The following is an 18,221-nucleotide window of genomic DNA, read 5'->3' on the forward strand; positions in this document are numbered from 1 at the left end:
TACAACCTCCTTTTATGATTCTTGAACCAAGTGTTAGCTATGATTAAGTTGTGATCTGTGCAAAATTCCACCAGGCGGCTTCCTCTTTCATTTCTTACCCCCAATCCGTATTCACCTACTACATTTCCTTCTCTTCCTTTTCCTACTATCAAATTCCAGTCACCCATGACTATTAAATTTTCGTCTCCCTTCACTATCTGAATAATTTCTTTTATCTCATCATACATTTCTTCAATTTCTTTGTCATCTGCAGAGCTAGTTGGCATATAAACTTGTACTACTGTAGTAGGCGTGAGCTTCGTGTCTATCTTGGCCAAAATAATGCGTTCACTATGCTGTTTGTAGTAGCTTAGCCGTTCTCCTATTTTTTTATTCATTGTTAAACCTACTCCTGCATTTCCCCTATTTGATTTTGTGTTTATAACCCTGTATTCATCTGACCAAAAGTCTTGTTCCTCCTGCCACCGAACTTCACTGATTCCCACTATATCTAACTTTAACCTATCCATTTCCCTTTTTAAATTTTCTAATCTACCTGCCCGATTAAGGGATCTGACATTCCACGCTCCGATCCGTAGAACGCCAGTTTTCTTTCTCCTGATAACAACATCCTCCTGAGTAGTCCCCGCCCGGAGATCCGAATGGGGGACTATTTTACCTCCAGAATATTTTACCCAAGAGGACGCCATCATCATTTATCCATACAGTAAAGCTGCATGCCCTTGGGAAAAGTTACGGCCATAGTTCCCCCCTTGCTTTCAGCTGTTCGCAGTACCAGCACAGCAAGGCCGTTTTGATTATTGTTACAAGGCCAGATCAGTCAATCATCCAGACTGTTGCCTCTGCAACAACTGAAAAGGCTGCTGCCCCTCTTCAGGAACCATACATTTGTCTGGCCTCTCAACAGATACCCCTCCATTGTGGCGTTGTTGGCACCACGGAGGGGTGTGAGGGCACCACGTGTTTGCTGCCTTGCCCCGGGTGGCCGAGCGGCCCATGCGGCCACTGCTTCCTCTGAACTTAGAATTTTTTCAGGGGATATACGGAAAATCTATCCATTAGGACAGTGCAGCAAAATTTGGCATTAATGGGCTATGGCAGCAGACAACCGATGCAAGAGCCTCTGCTAACAGCATGACATCACCTGCAGTGCCTCTCCTGGGCTCATGACCATATCAGTTGGACTCTAGATGACTGGAAAAGAGTGGCCTGTTCAGATGAGCCTCAATTTCAGTTGGTAAGAGCTGGTGAAAAGGTTTGAATGTGGCACAGACCCCATGAAGCCATGGACCAAGTTGTCAACAAGGCACTGCGCAAGCTGGTGGGGCTCCATAGTGGTGTGGGCTGTGTTTACATGGATCATTGACTGGAAAGGATTATGATTGGCTTCTTGGAGACAATTTGCAGTGATTCATGGACTTCATGTTCCCAAATAACGGTGGAATTTTATGGATGGCAATGCGCCAGGTCATCGGGTCTTAATTGTTCCCAACTGGTTTGAAGAACAATTCGAGCGAATGATTTGATCAACTAGATTGCCCAACGTGAATCCCATCGAATATACATGGGACATAGTCCAAAGGTCAATTCATGCACAAAATCCTGCACTGGCAACGCTGTCACAGTTATGAGTGGTTGTAGAGGTGGCATGGCTCAGCATTTCTGCAGAGGACTTCCAACAACTTGTTGAGTCCATGCCATGTCAAGTTGCTCCACTATGTTGGGCAGGAGCAGGTCTGACACAATGTTAGGATTTATCCCATGATTTTTGTCACCTCAGTGTAAACCATTAGACAAATTGTTTCTTCCACATACATTTTTCCTCCTTACGTATAATTTTAAACAAAAATTGTTTACAGAATGAGAATTTCACTCTGCAGCGGAGTGTGCGCTGATGTGAAACTTCCTGGCAGATTAAAACTGTGTGCTGGACCGAGACTCAAACTGAGGACCTACTTCGAGTCTCGGTCTGGCACACAGTTTTAATCTACCAGGAAGTTTCAAAAATTGTTTACACAACAGTGTGCTGTTTTCCACCTCACAATCAGTTTTAAGAGGAAATAGGAGTGTTCTACCGTATTTACTCATATTTAAGCCGCACTCGAATCTAAGCCGCACCTGAAAAATGAGACTCGAAATTAAGGAAAAAAAAATTTCCCGAATCTAAGCCGCACCTGAAATTTGAGACTCGAAATTCAAGGGGAGAGAAGTTTTAGGCCGCACCTCCAAAGCGAAACAAAGTTGGTCCATTGTAATATGAGACACAATTTAGGTCGAATGAATGACGATACAGCTACAGTAGTTTGGTTCGAGACGTAAGCTTAGCAGTTAAGCTTTACCAGGTAACCATTGCTATGCGTCAGGTGCTCCGTCCGTATTTATACGGGTACCCTTCGTTTTTCACGTGCTTTGTCTGGTTTGAATTGATTGCTTATTTTTCTTTGATCTGATAAGTGCTGTTCTCTTTGTTATAGGTTTTTACGACACTCTGAGCTGAAAATGCATTACTGTACTGTGTCATGCATTGTTTGTCGCATTCTGATAATGAATGTTTACGACCTGTCGCCGCTCGCGGCATGGTTTGCTTTTGTGCGTGCTACTGCCGCTTATAATAAAATAAAGAGAGGAATTGTCTCAGTAGCGAAACAATGGCAAGAGACTGCTATTTGTTGTGCTGCTGCATTCTTTGTTAATGATCAACAAGAACCAAGTAATAAACTGCGTATGATAGAATATGTTCTGAACGAGAGTTTAGCGAAAATTTTTCTCCGTTTGAAAATCCTTGCAGACACCTCTTTAGTACATTACTTTCTGCACAAAAATTAGAGTCATCTTAGATTCAAAAATTTAGTCAATTGCCGTGCTTCATTTCTGACTGTACCCCTATTAGGCATAAGAATAATACGAATATAAACATGATATGATATGTGTATACTTCCGCATTTGCTGTTGTCTCACTCTAGTTTCATAGTTTATTAGCCAGACAGGATTTAAATGAGATAGCAGCAAACACAAAAGAATACATGGCAAAATGTTTATATTCGTATTATTCTTATGGTGAAGACAATACTGCATGTGATTCACAAAAGTTCCCATTAGCAACCATCTCTTCTCACAGGTAGGAAAAAATTCAGAACGTAGAATTGGCCATACTGACAAACATCGCAAACAGTCTTGCCAGTCGGACTTTCGTAGTACATTGAAAAGCTGCTACATTCGAAGATGAACAATACGGAATTTGTATTTACTTCATTGGATAATGTATGAAAATGCAGTGGTCGAAATTCGGGGCGGAGAAAAATGCTCGTCTTCCGCCTTTTTTTTTCAATTTATTTACTGACGCAGAGGTTTTGGCGCCAGTATTTATCTTTGTGCCTGCAAAGCATGCCTGTGTAGCGCTACATATATTCGACGGCAGAAGTTAGTTGTGGCGGCACCTACCAACATATTTCAGAACTTCCGCTTACTTTGCACTCAATTCTAAGCCGCAGGCGGTTTTTTGGATTACAAAAACTGGAAAAAAAGTGCGGCTTAGATTCGAGTAAATACGGTAGTTATGGCTTATTGACCTAAGATTACAACACTACTATGGAATCTGAATCATCCAAAACTTTGCAGTCCTAGCCACTCACAGATTAAAACTGTGAGAAATACTGTCATTGAAGCTAATATCCTCACATATTCAGCAGCTGGATTGGTCTCTGTTGTAACCCTTACATTAATTATCCCAACCAATTTACCCATTCATTTTAAGTAACTTCATTTCTCAATTAAGGTTTCATTTGCAAGAACAAGGTCAGAGAGGAAATGAGGATATGGATAGAGGGGGGGGGGGGGGGTGATGGACAGGGGGAGGAGGAGGAAGGTGGAGATGGACAGAGATTTTTTTTGGGGGGGGGGCAGGAGTGGTGGAGATGAACAGTGAGAGGGGGGAGGAGAATTAGATGGAGATGGACATGGACATGGACAGTGAGAGGGGGGAAGAGGAGGAGATGGACATAGAGAGGCGGAGGAGGATATGGATGGAGAGAGGGGGGAGAAGGAGATTAGGATGTAAATATGAGGGGAAGTAAAAAATTAAGGGACTTTTGAGAAAAGGAATGTTTATTCTAATGATAGAAAACTGAAACATGTATTATTTTTCTACATAACTTTCCCACCTTTCAATGCAGTTTGTCCAGTATTCCACAGGTTTGTTGATTCTGTCAGAAGAAAGGGTTTTTGGTTGCACCTGTAACCAGTTTTGCACTACATCAGTGACTTCTGTGTTGGTTGCAAATCTCCCCCTGGGTATTTCCTTCAGTGGTCCAAACATATGGAAATTGCTTGGAACCAGGTCTAAACTGTATAGTGGGTGTACCAGTAATTCGAATCCCAACTCCTTTATTGTTTTGGTCATCCATTTGGCAAAAAGTGGCTGAGTGTCACCTTGCTGCAGGATGATGCCTTTTCACAGTTTTCCGCAATGTTTGGATCTTGTTGCAGGTTTTGACATAGTCTTCAACACATCACAATACTTCTCACTGTTCACAGTTTTACCTCTTGGGATGAAATGAATGGCTACCACACCTTGCTTGTCCCAGAATAGTGTTAGCATAATCTTACCAGCTGATGGATGATATTTAAATTTCTTATTCTTGTGATGATGGGTGTATCCAAATCATGCTCATGACCTTACTTTCTGGTTCATGATGACACACCCACATTTCATCTACAGTAACAATTTGCTATAGAAATCCATCTCCATCACAACGATATCAGGTCAGATGCTTATGAGAGATGTCCATCCTTTGCATCTCGTGCTGTGCTGACAATTCTTTTGGTACCTAGCTTGCACACACTTTCTGAAAATGACTGACATGAAAAGTATCGGCAATTTCGTACACTGTGACACATCTGTTTTCCGTCACCACCATACCTTCAAGACTTCGAAATTGTCTTCAGTTGTTAACGTTAATGGCCTGCCCAATCTTTCCTCGTTACGTAGAGAAATTCTTCACCATTTGAAGCTCTCTGTCCATTTTTAGATCTTGCTTCATGATAAACAACTGTCACTGTAATGTGCTTGCATTCAACGAATAATTTCCACAGGTTTAACACCTTCTGCAGATAAAAATCAAATCACTGCCTGTCATTTCCGTCTTGGAGCAGATTACCAATGGAACTGCCATGTTTCCCAGTCTGCTGCAATACAATGAGTAGTGTGGGAATAAGAGTGACACATTGTATAGAGCTCTTGCTAACAATTATACTTCAGCCATGGATAATAGTGTTATCAAGCCGTACAGCAAGAAATTGCAAAAAGTCCCTTCACTTTTAGACTTCCACTTGTACAATTCCCATACCTATTTAGCAGTTGCAAAGCATTGCCAGGTTCACTACCTTCTAATATATTTGTAAAATTATGACTATAATATTTTATCTATGCTTAGTCAGCCTACAAAAATCCTCCCCCAACCATTATGTCTTTCTTTTTTCTCCCTAAATGTTACATCTGTGGTTCCAGAGTTAGAGCTGAAAAGTCAGTGTACACAGTGAGTTGGACTGTCAGTGCTGACTAAGAGGATAAGTTTCAAGACACACATCCAAAGGTTCAGGGCTGAATGTATGAGAGGTTCTAGGATGGTTTTCTATCACTAACCACATCTTTAACCTCTGGTAGTTATTTACATATACGGAAGTGCCACACTTTCATGTTGTTTGAAGACCACAGTAAACTGCAAGTTCTCTTATGACTGGCTAGGTAAGTCAATTCGAAGGTCAGAGGCAACAAGGATGTGCTGCACCCAATAGGACCGTGTGCAGTTAAGCTCTATAGTGTTCTAAGCAAACATCAGATTAGGACTGTTTTATTTATCTTCAGAAGTATTCACTCATCTTCAGCCCAGACAATAGTCATAAAGCAGTAAATCTTAAATATTGACTCATCAGTTGTGGTGGTTCCACCTGCTTTTAATTATTCATTTGTTGTCCTCCGTGTCGACGTACTGCATTGCTACAATGGCTAAAAAATGGGGTTTGTGGGTTCCGACACTGACTACCTTAAATGATGTAGCTGACAGATGCACAGTTAGGTTTTTCGGTACTTTAATTTTCACTTTGCACAACCCCAAAATATTACACAGTTATATGTGTAAGGCCAGTGCGCTATTGTTTAAACGTTCCATAAGCCTCATTAATAGTTTGCAGGTGAAACTCCACATACTGCTACAATAGTTTCTTGTTGAACATCTATGAGCAGTAAAACGTAACCACAAAGTCCACAGTTCTTGAAGAATAAACAGGTGTGTATGGAGCAGCCACTGCCTTGGTTTTTACACAGGGCCTAATAGTTCAATACTTATTTCACAGATAATTTGAAGCATTGTTGTTGTTATAACCAGCACAGGTTACTTGTCTGAAACTCGGCCATGGACTGACTGTCCCGTGACCAAAAATCGAGCTCTTATATATCATCACAAGAATAGGTGCTGAAACTACACATTGTTTAAAGTTAAATTTAAAGAAATTACTATTAAAACTTAACTCATTAAACTAACTGCATACATCGAAAAATTGCGTCTTTTCATGTTTTTGAATAGAGCTAAATAGATACTTTAAGATTACCAGTACTTCATCTTCCAAATGTTTACGATTATTACAGAATTTATACTTGTGTATACATCAACGATAGAATTTAAGTTACAAAACAATCACTGATTTCACTCTGTAACAAAAGATACTAACTAGGAATACTCAAAATAAACTGGTGTTATATTCTTTAAAACTGAGGGCCTTCCTTTTCAAAATGCAGGTTATATTCATGTATACTATTGTTAAATATTTAAAAGTAACAAAATGAATTTAAAGGAGACAGATGACAAAACAAGAGGGGAATTAAAATTATCCCAGCTTGCATCATCCCCTCTTGCAAAATAGCAAAACTCAAGATGTGCAGTAGCATAGATTTACTAATCATTACTTTATGAAAAAAGAGTAGAGTCACCATCACATAAATTAATTACTATCAAATCAAAATAAAGGGGGTGGAAGCTGTACCAATTCATTTCCCCACTTCTCTACTCAACTCTGAGCACTACTCTCATTCAAACAGAAAATTAAATCCTCACAAAAACACAAAATGTTACCAAATAGTTCACCTTTCACAATATTCACATCACTTTATCACTACAGTTATCAGTAGAATTACTTTTCTTCATCCCATTTCTTCAAGCTCATACTTTCTCAGAACACAAACAGAAGTTTTCAGATAATGTGTAGATCTGATGATGCAGCATTATATTTCTTGTACCTCACTAAAATATTACTCTTTCTGTTAAACTCTCAATCCAGCTGCAGTGTCGTGAATTGCACAATATAAACAGTACCTGATGTTGCCTAGTTCAAAAATAGATCATCATTACAGTTACATCATGTTTGTTTGTACACATTTACCTTTTTCATTAATCACATCTGTCAGCTCCAGTATTACACTTATGTTTCTTACCTTGTTAGCTAGTGGAGTGCATTCTCAAAAAATATCCCTACTGCAGATACAGGCTCCCTAATCATTAAGACCCTAATATTATTCATTATTTTATCATCCCATTATTGTTTCATTATTTATTAAACAAACACATGCTCTGCTTATCTGATGCACAATTGAATCTACTGAAAAACACTCCACAGTAACAGATCCTTATGCAAAGGCAAACTGAACTCTCATTACCGACCTGACAAAATTATCACTTAGAAAAACTAATATTTGTTTGACATTCTAGCCTGAAGGGTGATATACATACAAACCTTATTGGTTCAGGCAACTGTGTTTAAATTTGTAATTCCTTAATGGTAGAAAAGGCTGTACTATGACACAGATAGATGGTTATCTTCATACACTCATTGCACTGAACACAAACACTTGTATTAAATCACAATAAATATTAAGATCTCATATTTAAGATGGTTTTTACTGCATATTGATTCTGCTGCTGCACCCATGAGCTGATTACTTCAGATGTTAATTATTCTTCATATATGCTGACACCTTTAATTTTCAGTTTACCTTACCTCTTTGATTTACAGAAATTCTTTAATCATGGTACCACTGTATTTTCTTCCATCATCTTATGATTGTGTTTCTTATAACTAACATAACATAATATACAAACATGATGAGACTTACCAATCCTCCCACCACCACCTACTCCAGTTCTGTAACCCAGAAGGTGTACACGATCAAAGGCAGAGCCACGTGTGAAAGCACCCACGTGATTTATCAACTGACCTGCCTACACTGTGAAGCTTTCTATGTGGGAATGACCAGCAACAAACTGTCCATTCGCATGAATGGACACAGGCAGACAGTGTTTGTTGGTAATGAGGATCACCCTGTGGCTAAACATGCCTTGGTGCACGGCCAGAACATCTTGGCACAGTGTTACACCGTCCGGGTTATCTGGATACTTCCCACTAACACCAACCTGTCAGAACTCCGGAGATGGGAACTTGCCCTTCAGTATATCCTCTCTTCTCGTTATCCGCCAGGCCTCAACCTCCGCTAATTTCAAGTTGCCACCACTCATACCTCACCTGTCTTTCAACAACATCTTTGCCTCTTTACTTCCGCCTCGACTGACATCTCTACCCAAACTCTTTGCCTTTACAAATGTCTGCTTGTGTCTGTGTATGTGCGGATGGATATATGTGTGTGTGTGTGTGTGTGTGTGTGTGTGTGTGTGTGTGTGCGCAAGTGTATACCTGTCCTTTTTTCCCCCTAAGGTTAGTCTTTCCGCTCCCGGGATTGGAATGACTCCTTACCCTCTCCCTTAAAACCCACATCCTTTCGTCTTTCCCTCTCCTTCCCTCTTTCCTGATGAAGCAACCGTTTGTTGCAAAAGCTTGAATTTTGTGTGTATGTTTGTGTTTGTTTGTGTGTCTATCGACCTGCCAGCACTTTTGTTTGGTAAGTCTCATCATCTTTGTTTTTAGATATATTTTTCCCACGTGGAATGTTTCCCTCTATTATATAACATAATCTACATATACACACATAATACCAGAGAAACTTTTTCTTCAATATTTCAATATTAAGTATCCTACTGTACAAAATTACTTGAAAGTAGAAGATAAAATGGTTCTGATTTACTTATGAACTACAGATAGGGTATGGGAAGACTTTGACTGCTTCAAGAAACATGAAAAATGATACATGACAGCTGGGGTAAGCATCTCGCCACATAATGAATCCAACACAGAATGTTGAACCCCTGCTTGCTTCATAGGTCTTATGTCTGGTTCAATGCACACCCCGTTCTCTAAACAAAATCAGTTCTACCCAAGCTCAGAAACTTTTCAAACTGTTGTGGATCAATACTCAAATATCTAATTGGTGATACATAGGTTTTCAGGTCAATGATATTCTTTAACCCAAAAGTCCTGTTAGTCTTTGTACAGGCCAATTCATAAGAGTTGTAATCGGCAAGGTGTACCACTCTGAAAGGACCATGATACATATGCAAAAATTTCTTTATCTCATGCTTTACTTTGCTAGATTTTTTTTTTTTTTGTTTTTACAGACACACGGTCACCTGTTTTGAAACTAGCCAGTTTCACTCCTTTCTCATGCCTTCTCTTCCTTCCTCCCACTTTCTTTTTCGTTATCTCTTTAGTCAATCTGATCTTTTCATCTTTTGCTACTTCACTTACCTGACAGAAATCCACTTCTTCTCTAATGATGTTACTGGATCTCTCATTGAACATAAGCTCGCATGGGGCATATCCTGTTGATTTGTTCCATAAGTTGTTAATAATATTTTCGGAATGTTGAATTTCACTCACCCAAGCAGTGGGTTTCTTACTACAATAAGTCCTACACAGTCTATTAATCTCCTTCATAACCCTTTCACTCATGTTACATTGTGGAAAATATGTAGAAATCTGTATTCGTTTTATTTTGTGTATTGCCATACAATCTTCAAACCTCTCTGAAACAAACTGTGGACCATTGTCAGACAAAAGTGATTCTGGTACTCCTACATTGCAAAAGTAATCTGATATCAACTTCTCAATTATAGTACTAGTATTTGCCTTCTTAATTGGATACAATTTTACATATTTTGAGAATGTGTCTAAGACAAAGAAAATATATTTACAACCTCCTGTAGATGCAGGCAGTGGTCCTGGAAGGTCAACTACTGTAACCTCTTTAGGTTCACTAGGAAGGATAGAATGCATTAAGCCTTTTGTTTGCACATCAGTTGTCTTTACTCTCTGACATTTATCACACCTTACTAGTCTCTGCTTAACCCTTCTCCACAAGTTGTTAAATATTACTGTCTCCTGCACTTAGCTACTATTTTCCTGGTACCATAATGTCCATAACTTTCATGCAAGTAGACAATAAACTTATCAATATGTTGGTCGAGAAAGCATAACTTCCAGTCCTGGTCACTCAAATTTTTCCTCCTAAACAACAAACCTTTATGTATCATATAGTACTGTTTCACCTTTGGCATGTTGTCTGAATTGTAATACTGCTAAACCAACCTTAAATTTGGATCCTAATTCTGCTCCCTTCTTATTTGCTTCCAAATCCTCCTCATAAGCTTCTCATCCTTCACCCCCTGCAAATAAAACAACCTTACTTGTTCTTCACAGTTTTCACTACTGTCAGTACCCTGCTTCCTGGCTGGCAATCCTAGGTAGTGCATCAGCCACAATATGGTCTTTTCCTTTTACATACCTTACCTGCAAACCAAATTGTTGCAAATACAAAGCCCACCTAATTAACCTGGTGTGTTTCAGCCTGCACTTCTGAAGGTAACTCAAAGCCTTATGATCTTTATACACTATGGTCTTATGTCCAAGCAAATAGTACTCAAACTTTTGAAACCCAAAAATAATTGCCAAAGCCTCTGATTCTGAAATGTAATAGTTCTTTTCACGTGGCTATAATGTCCTACTAGCAAAATCAATAGTTTTATGTTCAACCCCTATCTCATTATGTACTTACTGGAAAATTTCTACCCCCAAACCACAAAAACTTGCATCAGTACTCATACAGAAAGGCAGTGAAAAATTTGGCTGTCCTAACATCTTTCTATTTACCAATTCTTTTTTCAAACTCTGGAATGCCTCTCACACTCCTCTGTCCAATTCCACACCACGTTCTCTTTCAACAAATTACCAAGGCAAGGATGGTTAAATGACTGATCTGATACAAACTTTCGGTAGAAGCCAAACAGGGTGGGAAACCCACAATAGCAGCAAGCTTTTCTGGATCAGACAATCTACCTTCCTCGTTAATCCTGTGACCCAAAAACGAAATTTCCTTCTTCATAAATGCAGATTTACTTAATTTTAGTTTCATACCTCCTCTATACATAGCTCTCAGTACTTTGTTCAGAATCTCACAGTGCTTGAACCATTCTGCACTCGCTACTGGGATATCATCTACATAGACCGTTATTTCATTGGTTAATATCTCACCTAGCACCCTATCAATAGCTCTGATAAACACACACAGAGACAAGCTCAGACCAAATGGCAGCACACGGTATTGGTAACACTTACCTTCATGTAAAAATGCTGTAAATGGCCTAGATTCCAAGGCCAGATTGATATTTCAATAGCCACAAATCACATCAAAAGAAGTCATAACTTTTTATCAATGGAACGTTTGCCAAATGTCATCTATGTCAGAGGGTCTGTCACTCTTTCCTATTACAATTTCATTTCACTTCCTGGCATCTAGAACCAACCTGACACCACCATTCTTCTTTCTTACAACCACAAGTGGATTATTATACCTGCTGTTTGACCTTTCAGTTATCCCCAGTAAGACCATCTTTTGAATTTCTTTCCTCACCGCTTCTTTTTTTGAGAATGGAATAATATAAGGTTTTTTGAAAAATGGTTCATGATCCTTAAACTTTAATCTGCATTCAAAATCTTTTACCAAACCAGGCCTGTCTGAAAATGCCACACAGTTGCTCAGGAGAATACCTTTTAATTCCTCCCTTTGACTTTTTGTAATACCTTTAATATCCTCAACTCTCTTTATTATCTCCAATGTTACTCTCTCCTCCTCTTCTTCCTCAGTAACCTGCTCCGCGGTCGAAACTCTTAATGGCAAATCTAATTCAGTGTCCACACACATGTCCATATCTTCCAAAAGTGATACTTCATACATAATTCCATTGTGCTTAAAACTAAACTAGCAAAATCAATATTTACACACCATTTGCACAAGAAATTAGTCCAAAATATTACATCAATGCTAAGATTTTGAAGTTCGAAGAAATTGCACTCCAGCAACTGCCCTGACAATTCCACAGTTAATAGTACCTCTTGTTTCACACTTTTTGAGAGCTTACCAGTAGCACCAATAATTTTCATTCCAGAAACAGGTATTACTACTATACCCTCTGTGTTCTTAATAGATTCAAAAAATGCCTGTGAAATACCATTCAAATCACTACCACTGTTCAATAAACACTTAACATGTATACCTTGTACACTTGCTGTTATTACAGAGTGCCACACTTCCTTTTTATGTACCGTGTGATCTTATTCATACAACAGCTTCTCATTAATCCTTTCCCTGGAAAAACTATCATCTTGCTTACCAAATTAATTATCAGACACAGTCAAATCAAAGATAGCCTGGTCTTCTTCCTCATTACGACTTTCAAACTCTAACTCTTCTTTAGGGCTAATATTATCCTCCTCTATTCTTTCTTTACTTACCACCTGGCCATCATTGTCAATTATAAATTCAAGTACCTTGTCCTCATCAATACTGAATTCGTCACTGCTGTCATCATTACAACTACTGTCATTTTCACTATCCTCAAACATTTGGCTAATTAGTTGATCCTTGTTTCCAGTATTAGACCACAAAGCAAACCACCTGACTTCCTCATCTTTTCGTAAAAATTTAAAATCCATTTCGACACTTTGGAAATCCTGAGCAACATTAACCCACTCTGTTTCATCACTTAATTTTATTATAGTAAGTTCCTCCTCACCTTGTATGGGATAAACATTGCTACCCACACCATCATTCAACATGTCACTATAATTAGAAATTACACTCATCTTACTACTATTATCTGCATTACCCTTACCTGTGGTTACAGCACATTTATATACACCTGGCTCTTAATCACTACCTGCTCAAGTGCGAACCAAAACTGGAGCATAATCTAGTTTACATTGTACGGTCCAGAATAAAGTCATCTCCTCCATTTCTTTCACTTGAATTTCTCCTATCATTTCCGTGCTCATTCTGGCTATCCTCCACCCAACCATTCCTTGAATTTCTACTATAATTAGTCCTGTTCATCTTGTTTACCTGACATTCTCTCCCTGATTGATTATTGCCATCAAAATTCCTCCTACAATCTTCCACTGAGGGCTTCACCCTCTCCACTTTATAAAAATACTTTAAGAAATCACTAATATTACCCCTAAGTGCAGGCACAAGCAATTCTCTAACTTTCTGAGGGAACTTAGTTTCTAAACCCATAATTATTGATTCACTGACTAGCTCTTTGTCCAAATATTTCAGTTTGTTTATCCAAAGCTGACAGAAACCTTTCACTGTACCCTTCCTAGAGCCAAATCTCTCTCCTCTCCTAAAGTCACTCAAAATTCTCTGCTGCTTCTCTTTGGACCAATATTCATCTATAAATGCTTTCTCAAAGCTTTGCCACGAAGTACAGCTCTCAGCTACTTGAGCTGCCCATCCATAAGCATCTCCCCTTCAAAAAACCTCTCACAAATGACTTTTTCTCTTTGTCATTCCTTGATTCAGGCAAATCATTAAATTCTCTAATGAAATCCAGTGGATGCACTTCCCCATATGGTTCAAAATTATTAAATTTCTTACAACTGACAAATGAATTGTTTAGCACACTACATGTTTTATGCTTTAGATTTTGTACTTCTTCCATCTTTTTCTCTATTTCAGCCAATTTTGAATCAACAGTTATATTTACTTTTACCAGTTTTTCCTCTACCTCTACAGCACACTTGGTTTCTACCTCTGTTTCAAAATCATTTTTAATCTGATCTATTTGGTTCTCAAGTTTAACCCTGTTTTCAGCACAAAATTTCCTGGCAGCTTTGACTTCATCTTTACACTGTTTTTCAGAAGCCGCCACCTTCCTACTACAGTCATCACAAAGCTTTTTTCCCTCTTTTACACATTTACCAATCATCAATGTTAATTTTTTTCAGTACTCTGCTCGACTTTCTTTGTCTTTTCATCACAGTCCTTAGCTACTGCCTCAATTCTGTTATTTAATTTTGAAATATTAGACTTGACTACCTGAATCTCTTTTTTTTTTTAATTTCTTTCTTCAGTTCATCCTTTAAGCTAACCATGTCAGTTCTAATGCTATCAGTTTTGTTTTACATCCTGCTAATGTCTTTTTTCATTCTACTAATGTTATTATCCATCCTACTAATGTCTTCTTTCACACTTCTTTCCATCCTACTCATATTACTTTCCATCCTATTCATTATATTACTTTCCATATTACTCATAATTTGCTGTAACATTGTTGCAAAATTTTCATCTGGCGTACACTTTTTCCCTTGTTGACTTTCACTACTGGATCCCTCTTCCTTAACCTGAATGACCTCATCCACTTCAGTACAATTTTTAATCCATTTCGCTCTTTAAAATATTGTATTACACAGTTATGTGTGTGTGGACAGTTCACTATTGTTTAAACTTTCCATAAGCCTCATTAACAGTTTGCAGGTGAAACTCCACATACTGCTACATTAGTTTCTTGTTGATCATCTACCAGCAGTAAAACCTAACCACAAAGTCCACAGTTCTTGAAGAATAAACAGGTACATATGGATCAGTCACTGTCATTGGTTTTTATACGTGGCCTAATTGTTTAACACTTATTTCACAGTTAATTTGAAACATTGTTGTTGTTCTAACCATCACAGGCTACTCGTCTGAAACTCGGCCATGGACTGACTGTCTCATGACCAAAAATCAGGCACTTACATATCATCACAATAATAGATGCTGAAACTACACATTGTTTAAAGTTAAATTTACATAAATTACAATTAAAACTTAACTCATTAAATTAACTGAATACATCAAAAACTTGTGTCTTTTTAACACTTTCTTCTACTATGAGGTTTAGGCCGAAAATTAAATCATGAAACTAACAAATATAGTTACACAAACAATACTTTTGACAAAACTGTTAATTACTTTGGAATTAATTCAGGGTTGATTTTGCTAATATGTTTTTGAATAGAGCTAAATAGATACTTTAAGATTACTAGTACTTCGTTTTCCAAATGTTTACAATTATTACAGAATTTATACTTGTTTATATGTCAACAATAGAATTTAAATTATGAAACAATCACTGACTTCTCCCTATAACAGCAGTACTAACTAGGAAATGTCAAAATAAATTAGAAAAATCAATTACATACATAAAACTAAGCACAAAATTAGATCTGGTGTTATATTCTGTAAAACTGAGGGCCAACCTATCTCCTTTATGAAAATGCAGATTATATTCATGTATGCTAGTGGTAAATAGTTAAAAGTAACGAAATGAATTTAAAGGAGGCAGATGGCAAAACAAGAGGGGAATTAAAATTATCCCAGCTTGCTTTGTCACACAGGTTTGATACAAGTCTTCTTCCATCTTATGCTTATTATTCTAAGTTATGCAAAGATCATCTTTTTCCCACATATCTTTTGTGAATGGAATGAGAAGGGGGCGAATTGTTCGTGATAAATAGAGTATCCTCCACCACACACCTATAATGACTTGTGCATTAAAATTGTCACTGTAAACTTGGAAGCAGCATATGAAGTCTTGAAGACAGTGTAACACTACGCTATGGAGTTAGGAACTCTTCAAAGAGAATGTTTGGTGTGACATTATCTTTCCATTTAGGATTAGTGTAATAATTATGACAGTAGTGAGCTTTAATTACAAACACTTTTTGGTTGTACATATTTCTTGTTCATGTGTTATCTTATGTTACAGATTTTAACTGGTAACGATTCTGGATGGAAGCTGGTTACTCTAGATGAAAATAAACATGGAGGATCAGCTCCTCAGTTCTGCCATGTAATTCTACGATCAGCCTCCTTCCGTTTGCTTGTAATGGCTATAATCCTAGCAAATGGTGTTGTCACAGCCACAATGCATTTTAAACATGATGAAAGACCACGCCATGTTTTCTATGAAAAGTATTACTACATCGAAGTAAGTGTTATTAGATGTTTTTTGCGAGCTAACATCTGTTGTTAAAAATGTCCAAAAAGCACTGATTTTAAATCACAAAGACATGGCTCATGTACTAAGTTGTCATCATATATTGCAGTTCAATAATGGTTCAGTGAAATATGATATTTGTTACACTTTCTTCTATTCCAGTGCTTGCAGAATAAATTATTAGAATGACCTACCTTCTTGCAATAACATGGTTTTTGTTGTATAAAACCATGAATATGTAGATACTCTACACTCTCTATATGAAAATCTTCAGCAAGGTAGCTAATCAGAGTCCTTGAATTGAAAGAAAATGAAATTCATTGACCATTGTTGAATACTTTCGATTCACTACCAACTGCAGCTATTTTCTAACATACGAGTTAGTGCAAATAATATGTCAATAAATAAGATGATATCAAATCCAATTACACATAAGTCTAGTGTAGAGAAGCAACTTAAAGATTTGAAAACAAATAAATCATCAGGTCCGGATGGAATCCCAGTTTGATTTTACAAAGAGCACTCTACGGCATTGGCTCCTTACCTAGCTTGCATTTATTGTGAATCTCCCGCCCAGCACAAAGTCCCAAGTGACTGGAGAAAAGCCCAGGTGGCACCATTATATAAGAAAGGTAAAAGAATGGACTTGCAGAATTACAGACCAATATCCCTAACTTCTATTTGCTGCAGCATCCTTGAACACATTCTCAGTCTGAATATAATAAACTTTCCTGAGGCTAAGCAGCTTATGTCCATGAATCAGCATGGCTTTAGAAAGCATCGCTCTTGTGAAACTCAGCTTGCCGTTTTCTCATGATATACTGAGAACTATGGATGAAGGGCAACAGGCAGATTCAGTATTTCTAGATTTCTGGAAAGCATTTGACACAGTGCCCCATTCCAGGCTGTTAATGAAGGTATGAGCATATGGAATAAGTTCACAGATATGTGTGGCTTGAAGACTTCCCAAGTAATAGGAGTGCCCCAGGGAAGTGTGATAAGACCACTGTTGTTCTCTATATACATAAATGATTTGGCAGACAGAATATGCAGCAATCTGCGGTTGTTTGCTGATGATGCCATTTTGTATGATAGCGTATCGAAGTTGAGTTACTATATGAAGATACAAGATGACTTAGACAAAATTTCCAGTTGGTGTGATGAATGGCAGCTAGCCCTAAATGTGGAAAAATGTAAGTTAATGCTGATACATAGGAAGAACAAACCTGTAATGTTTGGATACAGTATTACTAGTGTCCAGCTTGACACAGTCAAGTTGTTTAAATATCTGGGCATAACAGTGTAAAGCGATATAAGGTGGAAAGAGAAACTATAAATTGAGGCAGGGAAAGCAAATGGCCAACTTCAGTTTATTGGGAGAATTTTAGGAAAGAGAGGTTCACTTGTAAAGGAGACCACATATAGGACACTGGTGCGACCTATTCTTGAGTACTGCTTGAGTGTTTGGGGTCCGTACCAGGTCAGATTTAAGGAAGATATCAAAGCAGTTCAGAGGAATGCTGCTAGATTTGTTACCAGTAGGTTTGAACAAAACGTGTGTGTTAGGGAGATGCTTCGGTAACTCGAACGAGAAGCCCTGGAGGGAAGGCAGCTTTCTTTCTGGGAAACACTGTTAAGAAAATTTAGAGAACTGCCATTTGAAGCTGGCTGCCAAATAATTCTACTCCGACCAACATACATCACGTGTAAGGATCACGAAGATAAGATATGATAAATTAGGGATTATATGGCGTCATACAGATCATTGTTTTTCCTTCGCTCTATTTGCGAGTGGAACAGGAGGGGAAATGATAAGTAGTAGTACAGAGTACCCTCCACCATGCACCTTACGGTGGCTCGCAAAGTATCTGAGTAGATGTAGATAACATTTCAGCTATCATTAACAATGAATGTTGCATTTACTTTCATAGATACAGATGTTGAAATGCAGTGTTGTTTGCTATT

The 18,221-nt window shown here is 38.0% G+C and overlaps 1 protein-coding gene across 1 annotated transcript in view; it reads left to right on the forward strand.

The window, feature by feature from the left end:
• The window catches only part of LOC126089086 (sodium leak channel NALCN), a 390,881-nt gene that overhangs the window by 147,363 nt on the left and 225,297 nt on the right, over positions 1–18,221 (forward strand). The window contains exon 9 of the mRNA XM_049906884.1: positions 16,026–16,247. Coding sequence (XP_049762841.1) covers positions 16,026–16,247 — 222 coding nt within the window. The remainder of the gene's footprint in view (positions 1–16,025; positions 16,248–18,221) is intronic.

The sequence above is a fragment of the Schistocerca cancellata genome, chromosome 1 (assembly GCF_023864275.1).
Source record: "Schistocerca cancellata isolate TAMUIC-IGC-003103 chromosome 1, iqSchCanc2.1, whole genome shotgun sequence".
NCBI lineage: Eukaryota > Metazoa > Arthropoda > Insecta > Orthoptera > Acrididae > Schistocerca > Schistocerca cancellata.